General features: G+C 38.1%; 4 protein-coding genes and 1 pseudogene across 6 annotated transcripts; 1 reads left to right on the forward strand and 4 right to left on the reverse strand.

Annotated features, from left to right (window-relative positions):
* Positions 1 to 697: 697 nt before the first annotated feature.
* LOC103443913 (plant intracellular Ras-group-related LRR protein 9-like) lies at positions 698 to 2,989 on the reverse strand. Its single transcript, XM_008382816.4, has 3 exons — positions 1,898 to 2,989; positions 1,625 to 1,791; positions 698 to 1,539 (listed from the first exon to the last, which is right to left on the reverse strand). The coding sequence occupies exons 1-3, from the start codon at positions 2,657 to 2,659 to the stop codon at positions 897 to 899; spliced, it is 1,572 nt and encodes a 523-aa protein (XP_008381038.3). The 5' UTR covers positions 2,660 to 2,989; the 3' UTR covers positions 698 to 896.
* A 2,706-nt stretch (positions 2,990 to 5,695) lies between these two features.
* LOC114827352 (pentatricopeptide repeat-containing protein At2g17525, mitochondrial-like) lies at positions 5,696 to 8,093 on the reverse strand (annotated as a pseudogene).
* A 3,353-nt stretch (positions 8,094 to 11,446) lies between these two features.
* On the forward strand, positions 11,447 to 17,795 carry LOC114827518 (cleavage stimulating factor 64-like). Of its 2 annotated transcripts, none has more exons than XM_029109427.2 (10): positions 11,447 to 11,736; positions 11,967 to 12,045; positions 12,602 to 12,776; positions 13,292 to 13,325; positions 13,430 to 13,653; positions 13,731 to 13,808; positions 14,196 to 14,231; positions 14,333 to 14,863; positions 15,177 to 15,437; positions 17,159 to 17,795. In XM_029109427.2, the coding sequence occupies exons 1-10, from the start codon at positions 11,706 to 11,708 to the stop codon at positions 17,306 to 17,308; spliced, it is 1,599 nt and encodes a 532-aa protein (XP_028965260.1). In that variant the 5' UTR covers positions 11,447 to 11,705; the 3' UTR covers positions 17,309 to 17,795. The 2 variants fall into 2 exon arrangements, with proteins under 2 accessions (XP_028965260.1, XP_028965259.1); XM_029109426.2 differs by having other exon boundaries at positions 11,457 to 11,736; positions 14,327 to 14,863.
* On the reverse strand, positions 17,725 to 20,243 carry LOC114827519 (monooxygenase 1-like). Its single transcript, XM_029109429.2, has 6 exons — positions 20,104 to 20,243; positions 19,634 to 19,780; positions 19,486 to 19,536; positions 18,751 to 18,919; positions 18,413 to 18,644; positions 17,725 to 18,326 (listed from the first exon to the last, which is right to left on the reverse strand). The coding sequence occupies exons 1-6, from the start codon at positions 20,184 to 20,186 to the stop codon at positions 17,791 to 17,793; spliced, it is 1,218 nt and encodes a 405-aa protein (XP_028965262.1). The 5' UTR covers positions 20,187 to 20,243; the 3' UTR covers positions 17,725 to 17,790.
* A 1,620-nt stretch (positions 20,244 to 21,863) lies between these two features.
* Positions 21,864 to 24,196, reverse strand: LOC114827520 (monooxygenase 1-like). Of its 2 annotated transcripts, none has more exons than XM_029109430.2 (6): positions 24,059 to 24,196; positions 23,522 to 23,668; positions 23,375 to 23,425; positions 22,909 to 23,077; positions 22,577 to 22,808; positions 21,864 to 22,484 (listed from the first exon to the last, which is right to left on the reverse strand). In XM_029109430.2, exons 1-6 carry the CDS (start codon positions 24,139 to 24,141, stop codon positions 21,946 to 21,948), a joined length of 1,221 nt encoding a protein of 406 aa, XP_028965263.1. In that variant the 5' UTR covers positions 24,142 to 24,196; the 3' UTR covers positions 21,864 to 21,945. The 2 variants fall into 2 exon arrangements, with proteins under 2 accessions (XP_028965263.1, XP_070662137.1); XM_070806036.1 differs by having other exon boundaries at positions 21,864 to 22,487.
* Positions 24,197 to 25,580: the final 1,384 nt, after the last annotated feature.

The following is a 25,580-nucleotide window of genomic DNA, read 5'->3' on the forward strand; positions in this document are numbered from 1 at the left end:
TCACCTTCAATTTCTCAATAAATTTCATAATTTTTGAATTTCCGACTGCCAATAAAACTCACATTCACATACATTTCTCAAATCCGACGATTTTTCGATTGTCTTTCGACTTGATAGTTGCTATACATCCTCATTGTTTTTTATTTTGTCGAAGGTAAATTTCATTACCAAGAGAGCTCAAGTACATACATGGAGGCCGAAATACATTTTAAAGCACCAAAAAAAAAAAAATAAAAAAAAATAAAAAACCCCAAGGCAGGCACCAAACAAGAGCCTAATCCGAGAGAAGAGCCCAAAACAGAAAACCACAAACAAAAAAATCCCTAAACATCCATCATTGTTTTGAATTGATTTGATTGCGTGGTTGATCGATTTTGGTGCTGGACTGTGTTGAAAAGTTTGTAAATAAATTTTACACGCAATATGCTTTGATGAAAGATTAATGAATTCAAATGAAACTTGCACGAAAAACCTACATGGATTGTGAGTTTTGTTAATTCAAAGAGCGTAGATTTTGGTAGAATTTCACAATCATTCTTATCCCAAATGACTAAAAACACCGTATAACGTCGTCGTATATATCACTAAGAAACAATTGAACAATACAGAAGATGCATGCAGCTAAATAATTGAACAATTGAACGAGTGGAAAACAGCTAAGAAACAAAGATGCATGGCAGCAGACCAAGAGACACTGTTGACAACATTTGACGCTTAAGACGCTTAAGATTCAATATATGTTACAGAAAGTTCAACTATTGTACAGAAAGAACAAAATTTTGAGGCTTCCACCTTTTCCAAGCTACAACAGATACAGGAAATGCAAGTACGACGAAATAAACAAAGAAACAGAAAGTAAGCACACATTATGCGCATCAAAGAGGCATTGCATGAAATCATAGCTGTTGGTCAAGAACAGGATCTCTAGGAGTTCTTGGAGATCTTGGAGATCCCAGATACTCGGAAACACCCGCCACATAATCCTTCAACCAGGAAGTGCTGCGTGTCAACCATCCTGCTCCTTCTTGTTCTTGAACCTGAAGCATGCTTTTCCTTTCTTCTTCCACCAGTATCTCCAACCATCTCTTGCCCATGAACATCTTGATAGCTTCCACACCCTGTTGAACTACGTCCGGGGGTGGAATCACAAGAGGGTTCCCGTCCACATTAAGTTTAGTCAAATTCTCAAGGCGGCCAAAGGTGTCTGGAAGAGCATGAATCTGATTGTTGCTGATATCGAGTTCCTTGAGGTTGGTTAAATCACCAAAGGTCTCGGGGAGCTCAGTTAGATCGGTAAAATTACTGGCGAGATTGAGGATTTCGAGATTGGTCAACCGACCAAAGTCTAGAGGAAGGCCGCGGAGCTCATTGAAGTGAGCATCCAAGTAGCGCAAAGACCTCAGCTCACAAACAGAGGTAGGAAGGGACCGAATCTTGTTTAACTGGATAGAAAGCTTCTGTAGATTGGCCAACTCATAACCAATGTTGGTTGGCAGGAACGTGAGGCCGTTGAAGCTCACGTCCAACTCCACCAATGACCTAATCACGTTTCACAAACCCAAATTACTAATCATTCCATTCCTCACTCGAAATTCGAGTGATTAAAACATATAAACTTCTTTACCTGCATTGACAGATAGAGTCGGGAAGGGCACTTAGCTTGTTCCCAGTAGCAATCAGAACCTTCAAATTTTGCAACCTCCCAATTGATTCCGGCAATGACTCCAAGAAATTTGAAGACACGTTTATCTCTTCCAGTTTCTCTAACCCACCTATTGACTCAGGAAGAACCTGCCCAAAATGTTCTTTTAATTCCTAATCTAATCATAATCTCAAATCTCAATAACTTAATCGAACCGAATCAAAACAAATCAAACCAAACCAAACCAAACCAAACCTTGAGTTCATTTCTGGAAAGATCCAGCAGGAGCAAACCGAGAATGGAGCCGAAGGCCTCGGGCAAGAACTGTAACTGCCGACCCGAGAGGTTGACCCGATCCAGAGTGGTCCCGGAGGCCTCCTGCAGAATCCCAGCCACCTCCTCGGGGACTTGGCCGTTGGTCAAACCCTCATCGCCGCCCTGCTCCTCCTCCTCAATTTCCACGACCCCGGCCATGGCCGACTCGTAAATCTTGACTAGCCTCTGCTCGGCGTCCTTGAGAAGCTTGTCGTAAGCGGAGTGCAACTCATCGAGCTGCACAATAGCCTTGTAACCTTGCTTGTCCTTGTCCGCCTGCTCGCGCAACTGAGCCTCTTTGTCGGCCAGGTGAACCCGCCACTGGAGCCTGTCAAAGTCGGGAGGGCGGGGGGAGAGCACGAGCTCCTCTAGTTTCTTGGCCAAAACGGAGTCGATTTCGGCGAGCCTGGCCTTGGCGGTGTCGACGAGCTCGTGGTCGGGTCGGTCGCCGAGGATTTTGAGGACGGAACGGGTCTGGGAGACGTCGGAGACGGCGCGTTGCATGGCGGCGAGGACTTTGGGGTCGGAGAGGTGGGGCATCTGGTTAAGGATGGGGGGCTGGTCGGACGGCTGGCCGTCGATGCGGATTTCGCAGAGGTCAGGAGGAGCGGCGGGGGTGGGTTTTGAAGGCCCGGGACCCAAGGAGGGGAGGCGGGACAAGACGTATGAGAGCATGGGGAATTTGGAGGGGTTGGGATCCATTGGATGGGATGTGATGTGATGGGATGGGGATCGAGGAGACGGAGAGTGGGTGGTGGTTCTGTCTGTGCGAGTGGTGGCTTATGGGATGGGATGGGATTGGATTGGATTGGATTGGATTAGGAAGAAGAAGACGACGAAGAAGAAGGTGGATACTGGATAGTGCTGTGGTTGTGTCTGAGTCTGAGTCTGAGTCTGAGTCTGAGTGGCTTTGTTTTGGGAATTTTGGAGAAGGGCGGCGTGAACAACGGAATGGATGTAGGACACTTCAACTAGTGTTTTGACGCCATGTGATGTCATAATTCTTCTATCTACTTCTGGATAAAATAGAATACTATACCATTACGGGTGGTCAAGTGATGCGAAAGGATTCTTAATGTTAGTGAATTGAGGGTGCGTTTGGTACGCAGACGGGACGGGACGGGACGGAACGGGACGGGACGGGACGGAACGAAGGTGTAATTTTTGAAAAAGACATGGGGTATATTTATCTTTAAATGGTAAAACATTGTGTTCCACAGACGTGGAACAAACCCGTTCCAGGGGGGATGGTGGGACGCAAAAACACCCAAAATCTGTCCCGTGGAACAGCCCGTTCCACCCATTTTTGGCGCACCAAACGCGGGATGGAACGCCTCGTCCCGTTCCGTCCCGTCCCGTCCCACGTACCAAACGCACCCTCTACGATCGTGATCATGCCGAGACAAAAATACCCCTCCAGCTTCTGCAAAGGGTGATTATTGTGGCAAAAGCCACTAAGCGGTCCTCTTTCTCAACAAAAAACAAGGCTAAACTTTTTTTTTTGTCTCTACGGTGAGACACTATTTTAGATTGACCCATGTGATGAAAAAATGTTAATCTTAATCATGTGGTGAAGTTCGTTATCAATCGTAGTTCAAATTGAAATTTTTGTCAAAATCTTATCCACATGCAAAGGTAAAAAGGTCATTCCATTCTTTTTTCTTTTCTTTTTGGTAATTCCCCTTTTTTATAAGGGAAATTTTATTAGACCCATTTATCATCTTTCTACATTCAACTTATTATTTTTTATTTTGAAATTTCAAATGTGCCCAATAATTCTCTTTCCACACCCAACAAAAACAAAAAGAAAATAATAATAATTTAGCAATAGGCAAGTCCAGCCACCCTATCTCTTCAAACCTCAACCACCCAGTTTCTAACCTTCCCAACTCCCCACCACCACCTCCCTTACCATCCACAACAATTTGGAAATTAGAACATTATTCCCAACAACCCCCGATTAAAAAACCCAAAAGAAACATGTCAATATATATATATTGGAAAAATTAATGGTATTATTAGCATATGGTCCAACATAGTTAGATACGACACATCGACAATTTCGGCATAATTCAGACATGTTAGAAGGACTGCATGGAAGAGAAAGCTATTGTGTGGCCGACGAAAGGTTGGGAAAGGGACATTGATGGCTGAGATCTTTAGGGGTTTCATTGTGGGTGATAAGAAGATGGCGATGGGGGTTGGGGAGGGGTAGAAATTGGGGGTGGTTAGGGTTAGGAGTGATGGCATGGCCCGGGATTTCTAGTGTTGGAATTTTATATTTTATATTTTTGTTCTTTTTCATTATGGGTGTAGAAAGAAAATTGTATTTGGAATTTCAAGATTAAAAACTATAAGTTAGGTATAAAAGAGGATAAATAGATCTGAATAAAAATAGAAGGAAAAAAAAAGAACAAATCCCTCTCCAATCCCTACCCTTGTCAGCCACAGCCACGCGACCACCCACCACCTTCCCTCCTCTCTCTCACATAACCATAGCCATACCGTCCACTACTGTTCTTCTTAAAATGAAACTAAATTCAATGTTTTCATAATAACTTATGTTCTAATCTAAACGCAACGAGGTATTTTATTATTTTTTAAATCTTGAATTTGGGCTCTTGGCTGTCTCGAAATGAGAAAGTTTGATAATATGAACCTTGTAATTTTATTGTTTATTTATTCTTTTATTGTAGCTCTAAAAGTTTTAAAAATAAAATTTTTTTATCTCAATATGGCTCTTTATGATTGGTTGATGGAATCAATAAAAATGAAAATAATAATTTTGTCCCTACAAATGACAGAAGAATGAGGAAAAATTCAAATTGGACTATGATTGATAACGAATTTCATCACAGTATTACAATTAATAGTTTTTTCATCACATGGGTCTATTTAAAAGTAAGGTATCACCACAAGGATCACACAAAAAAATTTGGCAAAAGAAAAAAACTATTAATAGTGCTGAGTATAATACCACTAACCTTTTTTTAACTAATACCAGTAAACTTAGAAAGGTGAAAAAATTAATACAACTTGGTTAAAATTTCAGCAAAATATTAACTTAGGATAGAGCGTGAGTAACAAATCCTGGTTCCGTTTTAAGATTGCGATGGTGGAGTCGAGTCGATGTATTTATTCTTATCCAATCTTTATTTCTTTATTTATATATTTATTTTGTTAGTTGCATTAATATTGTCATTTCATTTTCATTTTCATTTAGGATAGTGCCTTCACACTTCATTTTTTATGCCTCACATATTTTTATTAATTTTTGTCTATTGATCTTTTTCAATTCATTCTATCCGACGGTCGAAAATTAATAAGGCTTGTGAGAAGTAAAAATGGATGGTGGATAACACAACCCTTTATTTACTTTGTTATTTGTTCTAGGTTGCATTATTTATTGGTTTCATTTTTTGTTCTGTAGAGGCTTGTTGAGGGTGGCTACAGAAAATTTGGAATAATGTTGAAGACTGTCAAGGCTTGTCAATTGCGGTATTTTGTCGCGTGTTTGGTGTGTACAATAAAGTCGCATACAAGAAGAGAGAAAATGAAGACATGTGTTATAGAAATAAATAAAAAGAAGTAGAAGGAGGAGAACGTTGTAATTTAATTTGTCGTTATTGTTTAACGAGTCAAATACAATACACATGCAAATCTTTTATTTGTATAATCTTTGCAAACACTAGGGGTACAAGAAGACACGATGAACCAAAAGTCGACCCTAGCTTGCATTTAATTCTCAATAATATAGTGTAACTTGTTATTTACATCGATTATACTTTTTCCCTTCAACCATACAGTCTCTTGACTTGAACAAACAAGCAACGAGTTCCATGTCAGGTAATCTGAAATGATGCCCTTTTCTACCAACTGCAAAACCAGTCTCAAAGCTTTCTGAAAATCCCCCATCCGGCAAAGAACAGCTACCAACGGACTATAACTTCCACTATCGGGTGAGCAACCTCGCTCAGCCATGTCCTCTACAAGTTTCAGTGCACTGCCTACTTTCCCTTTGTCACAAAACGCATTGGTCACAAGATTATACGTCGATGCAAGAGGAAAGTAACCATGACCAATCATCTCATTCATTAGGTCAAAAGCTTCGCGAACAGTGTCTTCTTGGCAAAATCTATGGATTAGACAATGAAAGATTATAGCACTTGGAACTCCGTTTTCTGTAATCATATGATCATAAACCTTCTTCGCATTCAATGTGGCGCCCTTCTCACAGAAACCTAAGAGCTTGTTTGGTACTCTATTTGAATCTAACTTTTTAAACTCAAAAACAATTTTCAAGTTTTAGGCCTTAAAAACTTGTTTGGTAGGACTATTTTAAAAAACTGAACTCAAGACTAACTCAAAAATACAGTCTATTTTCTAAAAACAAAAAAAGTATGTTTTTAGAGTTTTTAAACTTCAACTCACTCCTTTATTTTCTCTCTCTCCTCCCCTCTCATTCTAAATCTATCTCTCTTTTATTCTCTCTCTCACCCTTCTCTTTCTTTTTTTACCTTTTTTATCTTTCCTCCAATTATCTCTTACTTTCTTTCATTCTCTCGGTTGTTTTTCTCGCTCTTCTTCCTCTCTATCTTCTCTGATTCTCTCACTTCTTTCTCTTTCCTCCAATTATCTCTGACTTTCTTTCATTCTCTATCCTCTTTCTCTCTCAGACCCCTCTTTTTGGATCTCTTTATCCAGTTTAAGTTGTAAGATTTAGAATTTTTAAATCGCAAACCAAACAAGTTTATGAGTCTTAAAGAAAATTGTTTTCAAGAAAAATTCTTAAGAAATGTTTTGAGAAATTATAAAAAAATTTAAATAGGATACCAAATAAGCCATAAAATTTTCAAGCTTCTATCGACAACTCTGGGAAATAGTTTCCCCATACTGGTTAAGAACTCAAGCGCTTCGCCTAAACGATTTTCCTTATACAGCCCATATAACACACTATTATAAGCAGAAATTTGGCCTCCAGAACCGTGTTTTCTCTCATTCATTAGTTCCAAAATTTCCAACCCTTTTTTCGTCCTTCCTCTTGCACACAAACCTCTAATTAACGTATCGTACGTAACAAAATTCCAGTAGATACCATCTGTTTCCATATCCTTAAACAGATCCAGAGCCATACCAACATCCCAGACTCGCAAAAACAAGAGATCAAGACATTGTAAGTATCAACATTTGGAAGGCATCCCTTTTTCTCCATTTCCTCCACAATGCGAAGACTGAGTTTCGCCTTGCCTAATCTACAGAAACCCTTAACCAAGGTGTTATAAGCTACCACATCCACCAGTCCTCCCTTGCTCTCCACTCTCTCAATAAGCTTGAGAGCCTCCATTACACGGCCATTGCTGCAAAGAATTTCCAACACCTTAGTTACAGTGACAGCATCAGGCACAGACCCCAAACCAAAACACTTATCTAGGAGAACAAGAGCTTGCACTAAATTCTCTTATCTACAATACCCAGTTATCAAAATATTAAAAGTCACATCATTCGGCGCTTCCTTCTCATTCATCAAGCTTCTCGCTCTCCCAACTTTCTTGTTCTTGCAAAGCACATGAAGCAACGTGTTATAAACCACAGTATTTGGGGTGATTCCTCGAGTCTTCATTGCTTGCAAAAGCTTGAAACCATCACCAATTCGATTCGTCAAGCAAAGTCCTTTCATTAAGATACCAAAAGTATAACCATCACCTTCAATGCCACTTTCTATCATCTTCATCCTAAAAAACTCCCTAGCTATATCTATATCTTCCTTCACAAGAACATCAAGTATTGTATTGAATACCTTCAAAGAAAGTTTCTGGTCATACTTGTAAACCAAATCAAGCACGTTGATCACTTGTTTTACCATGTGGGCACGGCCAAGACCTCGAATGATGGTGACAAAGATGTTTTCATCTGGGGGTTGTCCAATTGATGTGGGCATTTCATCGAGCAGTTGGTGAACGGTGTCAAAGTGGTGGAAGGTTCACAGCTTGTGGATGAGAGCTCGGTATGTGGAGGGAGAGTGTCTGAACTTGGTGAGTTTGGAGGCCCATTTGAAGGTTTCGAGGGCTTGGGCTGCTGACTTTTGGTCTAATAAAAGATGGGCAATGTGCTCATGGGATGGAGTTGCAACTGATGATGACGAAAGAGACTACACTGACATGGCTCTAATAAAAAGGCTACGACCCACATACAAGGCGTGCACATATAAGCCAAGTTTAAAACACTTTTAACACAGTATGGGGGGTAAGTCATCAATTGTCCGGATTACCGGTAGTCAGGCTTTATATCTATTAGATTGACAAGTAAGCAAAAATATTATTTTCTCAATCCAATTATGACTGTTCATTTCTCACACCACTGAGTAGTCTAGACCATTGAAGAAAAACGGCAGCATCTGATCACAAGTAGCTATAAAACAAAACTGGAGGCATTGAGTTTTTCTTTTACCAAATAATGTTAATTTTGGTTTTCTTGTCTAGTCGAAACCAAACACTGAACAGAACAACCCTTTTCCTCTCCCTTGAGCTTAAACATCCAACACGTAACATATTTCCAAAATTTAAGCTCCTAATTAACTAATTTTTGTTTTTCTTTGAGGACTTTCCTCAAACACTTGGTATACATAACGCCAAGGAAAATTTCTACCCTTGGAGTTCGTCTCCAGGACTAAAAACAAATCAGTATAATTTACAACCAATCGTGCATGCAAATTGCAAAGGAAAAGGGCTCGAATAAAGGAAACATAGAGATTTCCATATATGGAAGTACAACCGCCACCTCCGATATGGAGGGGAGGTGGTGGCTGAGGTGAGGGTGAGGTACACGGAGCAAACTGGGCAGGCAGAAGCGGCGAGAGGATGAAAAACAAAGAACAAATAAAAGTAAGAACCCTGGATCTACACGACATCGTTGTGGTCCTTTCACTTAAATGAAACGAAGTGTCTAGCTTGTCTTTGGGTCCAGCCATGAGCCACGTTTTGCTCCAGTGGAGCGGACCAACCACGTTTCTTCTGTTAATATTTTTTTAGCAAAATTAATGAAAAATGCTTGAGAATTTTAAGTTTTAACGATAAAGATAAAATAAAGGGTAAAGTAAATAGTATCATAATTGACTTTTTAATATAAAAATGTTGATTTTAGTTAAAATAAATAGTACCGGAAGTTTTTTGTTAATTTTTTTTTTCCTTCCTTCTAAATAGTTATCACAACTATTAAGACATTTTTTTAGGGCAAAAGACTGTTTACTACCCTCATGTTTCGTGGTTTTCAATATTTAGTACATCAATTTTTTTCCGTCCCAGAATAATACCTAAAGTGTAAATTTTGGGACAGTCTCATACATCCGTTAGTCAAACTGTTAAGTCTGTCGTTAACTATGACGTGGCGCCAATATGGCCAATGACTGGGCGCCACGTGTCATTCACGTGGAAATTTAAAAAAAATTATAAAATTATATATATATATATATATATTATAAAATTTAAAAAAAAAAACCGAATCTGGGCAGATTTGGAAGAAGAAGAAGAAGAAGAAGAAGGAGAAGGAAGAAGGAAGAAGGAGGAAGAAGAAGGAAGAAGAAGAAGGAGAATGAAGGAGGAAGAAGGAAAAAAAAAAGGAAAAAAACTAGGCAGATTCGAAGAAGAAGAAGAAGAAGGAGAAGGAAGAAGGAAGGAGGAAGAAGAAGAAAAAAAAATACTGGGCAGATTCGAAGAAGAAGAAGGAGGAAGAAGAAGGAAGAAAAAGAAGAAGGAGAATGAAGGAGGAAGAAGGAAAAAAAAAACAAAAACTGGGCAGAATCGAAGAAGAAGGAAGAAGAAGAAGGAGGAAGAAGAAGGAAGAAGAAGAAGAAGGAGAAGGAAGGAGGAAGAAGAAAAAAAAAAACTGAGCAGATTCAAAGAAGAAGAAGAAGAAGAAGGAAGAAGAAGAAGGAGGAGAAGGAAGGAGGAAGAAGGAGGAAGAAAAAAAAAAACTGGGCAGATTCGAAGAAGAGGAAGAAGAAGGAAGAAGAAGAAGATGAAGGAGAAGGAATGAGGAAGAAGAAAAAAAAAACTGGGCAGATTCGAAGAAGAGGAAGAAGAAGGAAGAAGAAGAAGAAGGAGAAGGAATGAGGAAGAAGAAAAAAAAAAACTGGGCAGATTCGAAGAAGAAGAAGAAGAAGAAGGAAGAAGAAGGAAGAAGAAGAAGAAGAAGAAGGAAGAAGAAGAAGAAGGAGAAGGAAGGAGGAAGAAGGAGGAAGAAGAAAAAAAAAAACTGGGCAGATGTGAAGAAGAAGAAGAAGAAGAAGGAGAAGGAAGAAGGAGGAAGAAGAAGGAAGAAGAAGAAAAAAAAAAATGGGCAGATTCGGAAGAAAGAGAAGGAAGAAGGAAGAAGAAGAAGGAGATGGAATGAGGAAGAAGAAAGAAAGAAAGAAAAAAAAAAAAACGAATCTGCTACCCAGATTCAGAGGAAGAAGAAGGAAGAAGAAGAAGAAGGAAAAGGAAGGAGGAAGAAGAAGAAAAAAAAAAAAACGTTTTTTTTTTTAAAATTATTTATTTATTATTTTATAATATATATATATATATATATATATAATTTTTTTTTTTAAAATTTCCACGTGGATGACACGTGGCGCCCAGTCATTGTCCACATGGGCGCCACGTCACTGTTAACGGCAGACTTAACAGTTTGACTAACGGATGTATGAGACTGTCCCAAAATTTACACTTTAGGTATGACTCTGGGACGAAAAAAACTTGATGTACTAAATATTGAAAACCACGAAACATAAGGGTAGTAAACAGTCTTTTGCCCTTTTTTTTAATAAATGATATTCCTACACGGGATGAGAGAAGCCTCATATTAGACTAGCTATAACAATCTCCTTCACCTTATGATCCCATTCTCCTATTATCTCCATATGCAACCAACAATTCTCCATGAAACCTCCTACAAACTTGATCGAGTCACATTTGATTCACGATTTATGAGTCTCCAAGCTATGATCTAGAAATCTAGATCCAATGAAAGAGAAGGGGTGTGGGGTGGGAAGCTACTGGGAGAGATTAGAGGGGGTGTGGGCGCAGGAGCTCCTATCATTATTAGGGTTCTTATTTGATATATTTTTTAAAATTAAGAAAATAAATTAATTTGTGTCTAAGTCATGCTCACGTGCCATTTTATATTACGGTCTAATGATATTCACTAGTACTACAATCTAGTGTTATTCCTCTTCACTTGTAAGTGAGAGGTCTTAGGTTCGATTATCGCAAAAAGCGAGTTTGAATCACATTATTGCTAGCATATTGTGAGGCTAAACTCACTCCATTCTCTTATTGAATCCATGTCAGCAAAAATGTAAAGTCTATATTGTGCACATCATCAGTTAAATTTATTCAAATTCCTCTTCCACAAATAAACATGCCCTAAAATAATTTCAGTGTTTAATTCCTAGAGGTAAATATGCCATTAATAACACATTTAATTATTTTTTGGTGAGACATGAGACATGGCATGCTAAGTGAAACATTTCAGACATGGGACATGGCATGCTAAGTAAATAAAAGGCAAAAACATTCGAAACCGCAGTTTCTTGCTTCTTCTGTTTTCATCAACCAAATCGATCGACTTCGCTGCCCCCTCTCTCCCTCAACCTTCTCTGCGAATCCCGTCTCGAGGAGAGGAGTTCCAAAGAAAACCGAAGAACAGAAAGAATGGTAAGGAGGAAGAAGATGAAGCAGCGCTTCACCTTCTTCTCCTCCTCTTGAGATTCATGGCCGCTTCTCAGCACCGCTGCGTTTTTGGTACTCTTTCCTTTTTCTCATTCATTCATTCATTCATTCATTATCTGTTTTGCTTCCCTAGAAAATTCGTCGAAAAATTATGTGAATCTTGCGGCGTCGATTTTGATTCGAAATCGATTGCAATGAGTTCAATCGAGTACGAATGCCAATTCTTAAATCTTTTAAGGGTTTTACGGAAATTGGGTTGAAATTTTATGGGTAATTTTTGAATATCATTTTTGGTGATGCAGTGGGGAATATACCTTATGATGCCACTGAGGAACAGCTTGTAGAAATCTGCCAGGAGGTTGGTCCTGTTGTATCTTTCAGGTCAGTCAGTTGATTCACTTCCCAATCACGCAAATTTACAATTCTACATAAACCCTAAAATTGAACTCTAATTCTGCTTTATATTTTACTTAGAGACCGATACATCGTTGTTCCGAAGAAAAAAAAAAACAATATAATTTAATCACAAATTTACAATTTTACGGAAACCCTCTTCTTCCTGTCCTGTCCTTTTGAATTCTAATTCAGCTTTTATGTTTACTTAGAGACCGATTTATCGTTGTTTCCGAAGAAAATATACAATCTTTACTTGCAAAATTTAGAGGCAGTTGAATTTTAAAGGATGTTAAATGAGTTGTTTTTCTTATGCTAGCGAAGCTATATGTTCTAGGATGTTGGTACGTTAAAAGTGTCTTCAGTTTTTGAAGTGAGTTTAGAAGCGAAGTCCTATTAGCTAGCTATTTTCGTTTAGCTGATGCTACAATATTCTGTTGGTTATGAAGTAGGTGTACTGTATGGTAAATATCCAAAATTCTGGGTTTCCGGAAGTAGCTGAATATTTTTAATTTATTTTTCTATACATCCTTTTTTGTTTCAGACTAGTTATTGATAGAGAGACTGGAAAACCAAAGGGTTACGGGTTTTGTGAGTACAAGGATGAGGAGACTGCTCTAAGTGCTCGTCGTAATCTTCAGGGTTATGAGATCAATGGCAGGCAATTACGAGTGGATTTTGCTGAAAATGACAAAGGCACTGATAGAAGTCGAGATCAGGTGACTAGAAGTCTTTTAGCTGTAATGTTATCCCTATTTTCTTGCTTTTCAATTTTTTTTTGAAATGTAATTTGCACCGCTGTAGTTTATTTTCTTTTACTGTCACCTCTCTCATATTAGAAGTTGCTTGACCAAGCTTGAAGGATATTTTGTGGATGCTAAATTCTTGGATGATGAATCTGACCTGGATTGTCTAATATTGACCATTGGTTTGGAATTAATAGTATCTAAAAGGGCTGGACTACACTTATATTTTGCTGTTTTCTTTGGTTTTTCAGACATTTCAGTTGGTTAATCTGTTACAAGATTGTTTGCATATCCCCCTGTTTTTAAATGTTCTGCATGCTGTTTCCTAGGAAATGCAGTCAATAAACCAAACGAGTGACATAAATCATCTTGATATGTAAATGCTAGTGACAGTTGAATAGGGGGTTATGCCAGGATTGAGTATGTGTTGGTGCATATAAATTTTGGTTTTATTGTAAGCTTAAAGTATTTTTTTTCTCCATTTGCAGGGTCGTGGTGGACCAGGACTGACTGCTAATGTTGGTTAGTTTTCTTCTCTTTTTTCCTTTTCTTGTTTTTCTGCGCTATTATTTGACATAAGAGCTATCTGAAATTGTGCTATCTTTTTTCCTTTGGGTACATCATAGACCCTCAAAAGCAAGGAGGGGGGCCATCTGTTCATGCAGAATCTCTTCAACATCAGCCAATTGGTCTTCATATAGCTATTACTGCAGCTACTGCCATGGCAGGAGCTCTAGGTGGTGCTCAGTCTGGTTTGCAGAATCAATTGGTATCACCAAATGATCCTTTGACACTTCATCTGGCCAAAATGTCTAGGGGTCAGCTGAATCAAATTATGTCAGAGCTCAAGGTGAGCAATTGAAGATGCTTATTTCTTTGTTTTGGATCCGTCTTGGTATGTTTCTCATATTTTTTTTTTTATTATAGGTAATTGCTACACAAAACAAAGAGCTAGCTCGTCAACTATTGCTTGCAAGGCCACAGTTGCCAAAAGCCCTCTTCCAGGTAAATTTTGACTCTTTGTAATAGTGTTTATGTGGTACAGATTTCAACCATTAAATTTCTTTTTTGATACTACCCTTTCGTCGTAGCTTTCATGCATATTCATTTGTAAATATGTAACTTCATTTGAGAGGTTTTCCTGATGTCTGTCCATAAACTTCCCGGAAGAGTAGATTTGATTGAGCTGTATAGTTCTGGTTTCCTTGTTCAGCAAGGTCCTTCGGACATGCTTTCGACAGAATTTTGTTTTCCCCTCTCTTTTGTCTACTTCCTCTTTGTACCCTTTTTGAAGGGCCAACATATCCATAACCTTTTTCACTTGTGCTTTTGTGCTGTAGCCTGTTTCTTTTTCTAATCGTTAAAGTGTTGATATCTTAACTTTGTTTTCAGGCACAAATAATGCTCGGAATGGTGAGCCCACAAATGGTTTGTTTCTCCACCTGGAACTGTCATTTCAATATTGTTAAGTACTTGTGTTTGTTTAACTTATTAACGGTAAGACATTGACTTTCCTTCTTCAGTTGCAGATGCCAAATATCAGGCAAGCTTCAGGTCATACCTCACAGCCTCCATTCAACGAGGCCCAGCAGGCTCAGTCACCTGCACTTCAAACCCACGCTGAGTTGCCCCCTCCTGCAACTAATAAGTTGCAGTCTGGGTTGGTGCCCAATGTGCAAGAAGGCCAATTTGCAGCTGCACCTCAAAATCCATTGGGTAGAAGCCAGTTTTCTGCACCCCAACAGCAACCCATGCAGCCTCGAATGCAGCTTCCACAACATGTAAACCACCACTTTTTGCAACAGGCCCCATTGCTGGGGCAATCTGGAGTTCCAACATTTCCTCCCATACACCCTCAGTCTTCAAGTGGTTTGTCCTTTCGACCCCAAACTCAGCTTATGAATTCTTCTAGTTCAAACCAGAAAATGCAGCCTCCTCTGATACAGCATCCGGGTCAGGTTGGACGTGCCAACTTTGGGCATAACACTCGGATGGTTAATCCAATTGCTACCGTACAGCATTCTTCTTTACCTCGTCCTCTATCTGAAGCCAGCTTTCAGGTGCCAATTTATAGTACTTGTCATAATTCTTCGAGTTTGATGTCTACCTTTGATAAAAAAGAGGATTAGTTGCATAGGCGGATAGAATGATTAGTTAAGCTGAACAGAAACTTACATAATGCACTATGCTTGTTGTGTTGTATTTTAGTTGACTGTTAATAAAATTTCTGAATGAACGTTGCTGGTCTGTGTTTACAAAATTCAGATGACTAGGGTGTGAAAAAACTATCTGACCGCCATCGTTTGGTGCTTTTAGTTATCTTTTTAGTTTTTTTCATTGTTTGTGTTATCTAACTTGCTTTCTTTGTTACAGCCTGGTCCCTCAATGTCTTCGGGAATCTCACAGGCAATCAACAAGGATGCTGGTAGATCTTTTCAAGCGGTTAACGATTCAGTAGAATCAGTTAAGCGCCCTTCAAAGCTAATGAAATTGGATGATGGAAGTAGTAGCACTTTGTCAAAAGTGGGTCTTAATGTGCCTCTTGCCAATGGATCCGTATTGCCCCATGCTTTGCCTGCGAAGCCTGTTCATAAGTCAGAAGAAGTACAGCGCTCTGAGAAACAGATTTCTCAGGTAATGTCTTCCCTGGTGATTACTATTCCAGTATATTTTTCATATTTTTGCAGCTAGTTTGGTCTTGAAACTGGAAATTTTTGTGTAAAAAGAAAAGTTGTCTTGATGATCGGTGACAATGTTTTGGTTTTTTGGTGTCATGAATTGCTGGCAAATTGTTATTAAGATTATGTTAAGGCCTGTGCCTCCAACTGAAAAGTATTAACCAATTGCCAATGGGTGGAGATCCTTAAATCTTATACATTGAAATGTAAGGCTTACTTTTACTGATGTGAGAATTGATATTCTCAAAACATCCCGTCACATATGAGCTCACATGAATATATATTTTCACTTATATTGTGTTGTGGAGCACATTTTACAAAATTAGGCCTGACACCTGATGAACTGCTTGTTCTGATATCATGTTGCTTGTATAGCATTTAATAGAAAAGCCAAGTGCAAACCAAAGGCATAGGCTTTTATAAATTCAAATGTTAGATAGACAGAAAACAATGCGGGAGTTTATATTCTCAGCGAATTGGGGAAAACTTTTGTGACATTCCACACATTTTTGTAGCATTCCACACATTTTTGTAGCTTAAGCATTGCAAAATTTTCTCTGATAAAGGGGATTTTCTATATAACGTTTGGTGACTAATTATTTTCTCTTAACTAGTGGATGGAGGTTTGGAAAAGAAAATCAGTTAGATAATGAACTATTGGTTTAAATCATCTGTAGCGATTAATCAACATCTCGAAGGATTTTACTTGTGGGTTCTTGATGAACTAGTGTATATAACATAAAGACTTATTGGAATTTAGAAGTGATTTACTGATGCAAGAGTTAATTTTTTAGTATTGATACGCCCATCCAAGAACTACATGATTGACAGCTTGTTTTTACCTGTACTTAATGTAATTTACACTCGTGCTCTGGGTCTATTGTTTTGGATTCCTATGTTCATTATCTTTGACCCTCTCTATGTTACATGATCAATGTCTTAGGTGTCATGAATTATGCCTTTAGAATTCCTAAGCGTATTAATTAGGGCCTTTCAATGATCCATGTACCATTGTGGAATGGAGCAGAATAATGGATAAGTTTCACTCTGACGCCTAGGATCAGTCCATATGATATACCTAGGATATAGATGGATAGAATAGGGAGGTGAGGGGGATATGAAAGGTGGGTTTTGTGAATGTAGCAACAGTCACTTTCTTCACACATTGATAATGCAGATGCTAGGAATAAGTTCAGGGGATGGGGATAGCTTGGTGTAACGGGAACCAGCAATTAGTTGGGAACGAGGGTATTTGTTGAATTACTATAAAGAGGTGGAAGTGAGGATTGGAAGGTCTTCATGGGAATTTAGCAATTTACTTTTTTGCGCTTTTCTGGAATTGTAGCTTTTTATGTGTTGATTTCCAAAAGAAAGTTAAGAATAGCTCATATTGACAATATCTAACACATGCATAGAGTTTACGCTTTGGTCCTATGTGAGTGCATGTAGTTTCATTTCCTTGTTTTCGTATTTAAGAATTTTGTCTCAGAAATATGGTTGCTCCAGAATCTTGATGTAAACTTACAATAGGATGCAGTTAATGTCTCCAGCTACGTATGGTTGATGTTTATTATAAGAAAAGTTTTGTTTCTTTTCGAAAAACAACTAGGCAAGAGATGCTGCTTGCCAATTTGCCATTTGATATGAGTATCTGATATCATGGTTTATCTTTCTCAGTCTCAGCTTCCACCTGGAGTAGAGTCTGCTCTACTACAACAAGTTTTGAGCTTAACACCTGAAAAACTGAGTTCATTGTCTCCGGAACAGCAACAAGAAGTAATAAAGCTCCAACAGATGCTTCGGCGAGATCAGATTCAGCCATCGTAGCAGAGTCATAAATGGTGGTTTTGATGCAGGAATTTGTTACATGTGCAGGCACCAACTTGGTTGCTAGAATAACGAAAGGTATGGTATTGATTCAATCCATTTTGATTGTTTGTAACAGAATGTTCACTTAAGGAGTTAGATCAGAGGATCCGCGGTGGAGCACTATCGTATTCATGAAAGCTTAGGCCAGCTTGTGTTTTAGTCTAGTCCGTAAGTTAGTTAGAATAGGAAAATTTTGTCTGGATCACAACGTTTAAATTTACGTTCCCTTGCTAAAATTTGTTCGTTCATAGCTTCTTGTATTGCTTCATCTACGAAGGCTTCTTGGATCGCTTCATCTACGAAAGCTTCTTGGATCGCTTCATCATCTGTATCGTCACTTGGTTCTCCATAGTTGTTTTCTTAGTTACAGTGTGTTACTGGGAATGAAATTCAAATTTGGTTTTAAGGCGTCGGGCCTGACATAACCAACTTTTACAATTTTAAAGACGTCCACAATCATATCGACTGTGACGGGTTACGTCACTAAATAGAGTAGCCATCAAGATTAAACACACAAATTTAAGCATCGGCCCTGGATTTTGTTGCAGCAAACCAAGTAGATAAGTGTGTGTAGAGAGCATCACCAGTCTCATCCTTCTCTCCTTCACATACTTGTCGAGAGCCTCTCCCACTTCGACCATCAGTCCATTCCTTCCGCTCGATCTTCTATCGTAATTTTTGGCCAATGTCGGAGCCAAGCTTCTAGCAATGACAATGGCGTCTTCGATGCCTGCGGAGCCTCCCTGCCCGAGGAAAGGCCCCATTACATGCATGGCATCTCCAGCCACCGTCACGCTTCCCTTTCGAAATTTTTCTACCAGTATCTCCCATGGCGGACGATATCTCAAGCGCACGTGAGATACTGATTCTAGGTCACTCTTTCTTATCATGTCTACCATTTCTGAAGGAAATTCTTTGATTAACTGTAATGTCAGTTGTCGAATGAGCTCTGGATCCTTCGAAACCTCCGATGGATCTGCTACACGTACAATTTCTTTGATGTAGTCACGATTCGAAAAACAAAGGGATACAATTTTGTAGAAGAAAAGAAAAAGAATGCACCTTGTCTGCCATGAACTTGGTGAGTGACGAACCAGGAGACCAAGTTATCATGAACTGGAATTCTTCCAATTGTCTTCTTGTCACCCTTAACCATTACAAACTCGTTCCCAAAATTATGACCACCTGGGTAAACTGTAAAACCTCTAACCCCCGCTAACATGAACGGCTTTGATGGTTTTACACCGACGAAATCCGCGACAACTGACTTTGTTCCATCACATCCGATCAAAACCTGATTTGATAATTAACAGCATTAATCGATATTCGAAAACTGATAAAATTGTAACGATACAGAGAAGAAATGAAACGATCGCGATCGAGTGGTAGTGTAGATATACCTTGGCTTTGATGGTGCTTCCGCTGTGGAGTTGAAGAGTTGGATGGGAAGTTAGGGAGTCCAACTTAACCGAGATTGCTTGGCATCCAAGGCGTATGGTACCAACTGGCAAGCTCTCTGCTAGTGTTTCGATCAGATCACTCCGTTTCAAGCATCGTGCTTCCACACCTCTATCGACACGACAGTATTTCATTTATTGAACCGATTTCCAACTTCATTTATTTCTAACGAAATTAAAGTACTGACACTCACTAACATATCACTCGGTGAACAAATTAATGAAAATATTTTATGACTAGCATTATTGAATTAGATAATTATTTAATAAGAGTTGTTATTCACACTTTAACAATGTTGGGCTCGTTTTGGAAGTATTTCTAAAATGAATAACAATGCTTTTGTTGAAAAATATTTTTTTTTGGAACAAATCCTTAGTAAAAATGCAAAACACTTGAAGTGCTTCTCATAGGAAGCACATAACTAGTCATTCTTGTAGGAAGCACAAGTGCTCTTGGAACCCGATTTTTTTCTTTCTCCAACTACGGTTTCAGTCATTTCAAAAGCACTTCCAAACGAGCTCATGCACTCCTCTTGTGTATTTTCTTCCATATATCCTCTTGTATATTTTGTCCCATATATTTTCATATACAAGGGATACAAAATGTTGTTTTTCGAGTGCTAATAACATTTTCTAGCATTATGTGAATTAATTTGTGGGTCATATATACTCACTTACCCATACGCCATTTCTTGTTGCTTGCCATCATTAAGGTATATCTCACGGACTCTATACAAGATAAGAGTGTGAATTATTTTGTATCAGATAGACAAGTTTAAAAAAATGTAAGGACCCGAGCAATGTTCGAATATATAGACATATGTACCCTTGAAGTGGTTGGGCAGTTTGTCTGAGCTTTGAGGCCACACCAAGCTCATCCAAGGCTCGCCAACCATTTGCTCGAATAATGATACCTCCTCCGGTAGCACGCAGGGATTCTGATCTTTCCAACACAACACTTGTGAACCCCTTTCTGCATGATATATATACATAACATATACAGTGTTACTATTATGATTACTATTGAATATGACGGTTAAATATTTTCGGATTTGAGTGATTATTTGTAGATATAATCTTTGAGAGAATATCTGAAAGATGTGTTAGATATGATTAAGGTGAACCTCACAAATAATCCTAAAACATCTTATTAGAGGAATTCCTGAACGGAAGGAGACTATGTATGTATTCATGTAATTTATCATGCTGATAGTCAACTACATTTAAAATAAGCCATTCACATGAAGAATAAATTTGTAATGAACTAATGATATAACAGGTAGTGAAAGATGAAACCTATGGAGAGCAAGGGCAGTTGCGAGGCCGCAGATTCCACCACCAACTATGGCGATCTCTAACTCTTCATCTGCTACATCCATTTTTTTCCTCTCCTCTCTCTCTCTCTCTCTCAGTGTCTTTGGTTGAAATATGCTTTATATATTTTGTCTCCTTCGTTTAACCTTTACTTAGTTAAGCGTGCTGTTTCAAAATTACCAAATGTCAATCGAGTCCTACTAATATTGCATTGCATTTTCCACACACACACATATTTATATATGTGGTTGATAGTGAAATGCCTTTGATTGGCACATAAAACTATATTATTTTGTGGACTTTTGCTATCATGTCAAGTAATGTCTTCATTTATAAATAAATAAAAAACAAATAAATGGTTCTATTTCAAAAGAGGTGGCTTTTGTTCAATTGTCCGGCAAGTCCGTCTAATTTCTCTTCACAATTTCATCAATATTGAGCTCATGACTAACAAGAGGTCCCCTTAGGTTTTGTTTGTGTTTAAAATTAGGAAACTTCACTCTTTTGGGAGTAAAGTCAAATTATGGTATCTAGTGGGGTTATTGTGAAATTAGATTAGACTTGCATCAAGTGACACATGTTTGGCTTACAAGTATCCAGTGACACCAATTATTTTATGATATATGTTTGTAGATATTTCTCATACTAGTGAGGTTTGGACGGTGGAATGCAGCAAGTGGCTTCTTTTAATACCATTTCCTAAGAAGGTGAATTTGAAGAAGGTAGAATCTGAATCAAGTGGCTTTGCGTTAACACTATGGTTTGTTCTCTGCATATTTGCAGCCAACGAAGAAAGAGGGGACTCTCAAAACAATCAAACAAATTTCTCTCTAGAAAACCAAAAGCCGCACTCTTTCCATTTCATTGCAAGCTCTTTCATTTCTTTCAATTAAAGTCAATGTGCTCTTTCATTTCTTTCAATTAAAGTCAAGGTGCTCTTTCAATTCATTATAGCTTTGTTGTCTTTACAAGTATTCCTCCATTTTAATACAAGTTCTCTCTTCAAATTTGGTATTGTCATTTCAATACAAAGCATTAAACAATTTCTCTTTCTCTTCACCAGTCCCGTATTGTGATCGAATTCTCTACATAAGTAAACAACTTAAGTTGAGCCATTCCCACTCAATGACACAATCTTTTAGTTAGAAGTTAAATAGCGCAATTTTCATCATTCAAATCTCGTCTACTAACAGTAACCAATAGTGGCACGCTTGCAATCTTCAATCTCATATTGAAGTAAATTCCCAGCACACCCACAAGGACCATGGCGAATTTATGGGGCGAACAGGTTCCTTCGGTTTGGTCCATGATGTCTGCCTAAGAGAGATAATATAAGTGTAGTTTGTAACATGTGCAGGCACCAACTTGCTTTACTAAAGCAACAAAAGGTAGTTTTCCAAAAAAAAAGCAACAAAAGGTATGGTATCGATTCAATCGATTTTGATTGTTTGTAACAGTATGTTCACTTAACTTTTGACGATCCTTCGCTCCAAACGCTGTGTACTTTGCTTGAGGTATATTAAAAAAACTACAAAAGCTTCTTGTATCGTTTCATCTACGAAAGCTTCTTGGATCGCTTCATCATCTGTATCGTCAATAGGTTTCTTCCCAGTTTTGTTATTTCCAGTTATTTATGTGCTACTTCAAGTCTTGAGGGTGTATGACTCGATGCCTCGCGAACAAGGAAAAAGAACATTTACAAATTTGCTTACAATGTGGCCGTGGTTTGTGACAAAGCGGTATAATCAAATTTACGGGAATGAAATTTAAATTTGGTTTCAAGGCACCACGCCTGACATTAACCAACTGACGGAATTCATATTTTTAAAGACGTCCACAATCATATCGAGTGTGACGAATTACATCACTAAATAGAGTAGCCATCAAGATTAAACACACAAATTTAAGCATCGACCCTGAATCTTGTTGCAGCAAACCAAGTAGATAAGTTTGTGTAGAGAGCATCACCAATCTCATCCTTCTCTCTTTCACATACTTGTCGAAAGCCTCTCCCACTTCAACCATCATTCCATTCCTTCCACTCCATTTTTTGTAGTAATTTTTGGCCAATGCGGGAGCCAAGCTTCTAGCAATAACAATGGCGTCTTCGATGCCTGCGGAGCCTCCCTGACCGATGAAAGGCCCCATCACATGCATGGCATCTCCAGCCACCGTCACGCTTCCTTTTCGAAAATTTTGTACTACTATCTCCCATGGCGGACGATATCTCAAGCGCACGTGAGATACTGATTCTAGTTCACTCTTTCTTATCATGTCTACCATTTCTGAAGGAAATTCCTCGAGTATTGATTGTAATGTAAATTGTCGAATGAGCTCTGGATCCTTTGAAACCTTCGACGGATCTGCTACACATACAATTTCTTTGATGTAGTCACGATTCACATAACAAGGGATACAATTTTGTAGAAGAAAAAGAAAAAGAAAAAGAATGCACCTTGTCCGCCATGCACTTGGTGAGAGACGAACCAGTAGACCAAGTTATCATGAACTGGAAGTCTTCCAATTGTGTTCTTGTCACCCTTAACTTGTACAAACTCGTTTCCAAAATTATGACCACCTGCGTAAACTGTAAAACCTCTAACCTCCGATAACATGAACGGCTTTGATGGTTTTACCCCGATGAAATCTGCAACAACTGATTTTGTTCCATCACATCCGATCACAACCTGATTTGGTAATTAACACCATTAATCGATATTAGAAAACTGATAAAATTGTAACGATAGAGAGAAGAGATGAAGCGATCGGGTTGTAGTGTAGATGTACCGTGGCTTTGATGGTGCTTCCGTTGTGGAGTTGAAGAGTTGGATAGGAAGTTAACGAGTCCAACTTAACAGAGATTGCTTGGCATCCAAGGCGTATGGTACCAACTGGCAAGCTCTCTGCTAGTGTTGTGATCAGATCACTCCGTTTCAAGCATCGTGCTTCCGCACCTCTATCAAATGACTTAATATTATTTCATTTATTAACCGATTTCAAACTTACATTTATTTCTAACGAAATTAAAGAACTAATATATCACTTGATGATCAAATTTGAGTAAAACATTTTATGACTAGCATTATTGAATCAGATATTATTTGAGAGCGATTCTTGACATTCTAACAATCTCATTTTGCACACTCCTGTTGTATATTTTCATATGCATGGGATACCAAATGTCTTTTTCCGGGTGCTAATAACATTTCCTAGCATTATTTGAATTAATTGGGGGTCATATATACTCACTTACCCATATGATATTTTTTGTTGCTTGCCATTATGAGGGTATATGTCGCGGGCCCTATACAAGACAAGAGTAAGTTATTTCGTATCAGATAGACATGTTTACAAAAAATGTAAGGAGCCGAGCAATGTTCGAATATATAGACATATGTACCCTTGAAGTGGTAGGGCAGTTTGTCTGAGCTTTGAGGCCACACCAAGCTCATCCAAGGCTCGCCAACCATTTGCCCGAATAGTGATACCTCCTCCGGTAGCACGTAGGGATTCTGATCTTTCCAACACTACACTTGTAAACCCCTTTCTGCATGATATATACACAATATATATTCATATACAGTGCTACAACTACCATTTAATCTAACGGTCAACTAATTTCGGATTGTAGAAATGATCCTTGAATAAAGACCTAAAAAATGGACGACTGGATATGAAGTGTGGTGGGCCCTACAAGGATCCTAAAATAGCTTATTTGAGGAATACCTCAACAGAAGCAAGGAGAATGTATGTATGTGTCTGTGTATATATACATACATACATATATACATATATCTGTATGTATTCATGTAAATAACTATGCTGATATATAGCTCTGTAAAATTCTGAAATAACAAATAAATATAAAAACAAACCATTCACATGGAGCATAAATTTGTAATGAACTAATGAACTAGGTGGTAGTGAAAGAAGAAACCTATGAAGAGCAAGGGCAGTTGCGAGGCCGCAGATTCCACCACCAACAATGGCGATCCCTATCTCTTCATCGCCTACTTCCATCTCTCTCTCTCTCTCTCTCTCTCTCTCTCTCTCTCTCAAACACACACACACAGAGTTTTTGGTTGAAATATGCTTTACCTATTTTGTCTTATTTATTTACCCTTTACCTGGTGAAGTGTCCTGTTGAAAATTGCCAAATGGCAATCGGGTCCTACTCATAATGCCGTGCATTTTCCATATATGTATATGGTTGATTGTGTAACGCCTTTGTCTGATTGGTACATAAAACTACATTATTTTGTGGCTTTTTGCTATCATATCAAGTAATGATTTCATTTAAAATTTAGGGTAAATTACACTTTCATACATCAAGTTTGGGCTCTATTTCAATTCTTTACAACATCTTTAAAACATTTCACTTTCATACCTTGAGTGCTATTTTATTTCAAAATAATACATCCGTTACATTTTCCATATATGCCACGTGGCTGCCAAATGTCTGCCACGTGGCAAATTTTATTTATTTATTTTTTTTAAAACCTGAATTTTCTCAACCAAAAAAAAAAAAAAAAAAAACCAACAACATTGAAACCAGCGACCCTAACCCAGCAACAAGAAGAAGAGGGAGGGAAAAAAAAGAAAAAAGAAACCACTATACCTTAGTACTTAAGGTATGAAAGTGAAATGTTTTGAAGATGTTGTAAGGAATTGAAATAGACCTTAAACTTAAGGTATAAAAGTGTAATTTACCCTAAAATTTAAAAACAATGGTTCGATTTCAAAAGAGGTGAAATTGCATGAATGACTCATTCTTTTCCACTTTTGTTAAATTGTACCATAACATGGCACATCCGTCTAATTTCCGTTCGCAATTTCATCAATACGAGCTCATGACTCGCAAGAGGTCCCCTTAGGTTCTGTTTGTACTTAAAATTGGCAAATTTCACTCTTTTTGACTAAAGTCAAATTATGGTATTTTGTGGGGTTATTGTAAAATTAGATTAGACTTATATCAAGTGACACGTGTTTAGCTTACAGATATCAAAGTGGTATCCATTATTATATTGATATATGTTTAGAGATATTTCTCATACAAGTAAGGTTGGTTGGTATAATGTAGCATGTGGCTTCATTTAATATCATTTCTTAAGGAGGTGGATTTGGGGGAGGTAGAATCTGCATCAAGTTGCTTTGTGTTTGTACTATGGTTACTCAAACAATTAAACAAATCTCTCTCTAGAAAACCAACAGCTGTACTCTTTTCATTTCAAAGCTCTCTGATTTCATTATAGATTTGTTGTCTTTACAAGTATTCCTCCATTTCAATACAAGTTCTCTATGGGAATTGTTATTGTCATTTCAATACAAAGCACGTAAGCAATTCATCGTTCTCTTTACTATTTATATATTGTGATTGAATTCTCTACATAAGTAAACTTCTTATCATACAAGGAAAAGAAGAACCTAAATTGAGCCACTCCCAGTTGCATAATCTTTCG

The sequence above is a fragment of the Malus domestica genome, chromosome 10 (genome assembly GCF_042453785.1).
Source record: "Malus domestica chromosome 10, GDT2T_hap1".
NCBI classification, from domain to species: Eukaryota; Viridiplantae; Streptophyta; class Magnoliopsida; order Rosales; family Rosaceae; genus Malus; species Malus domestica.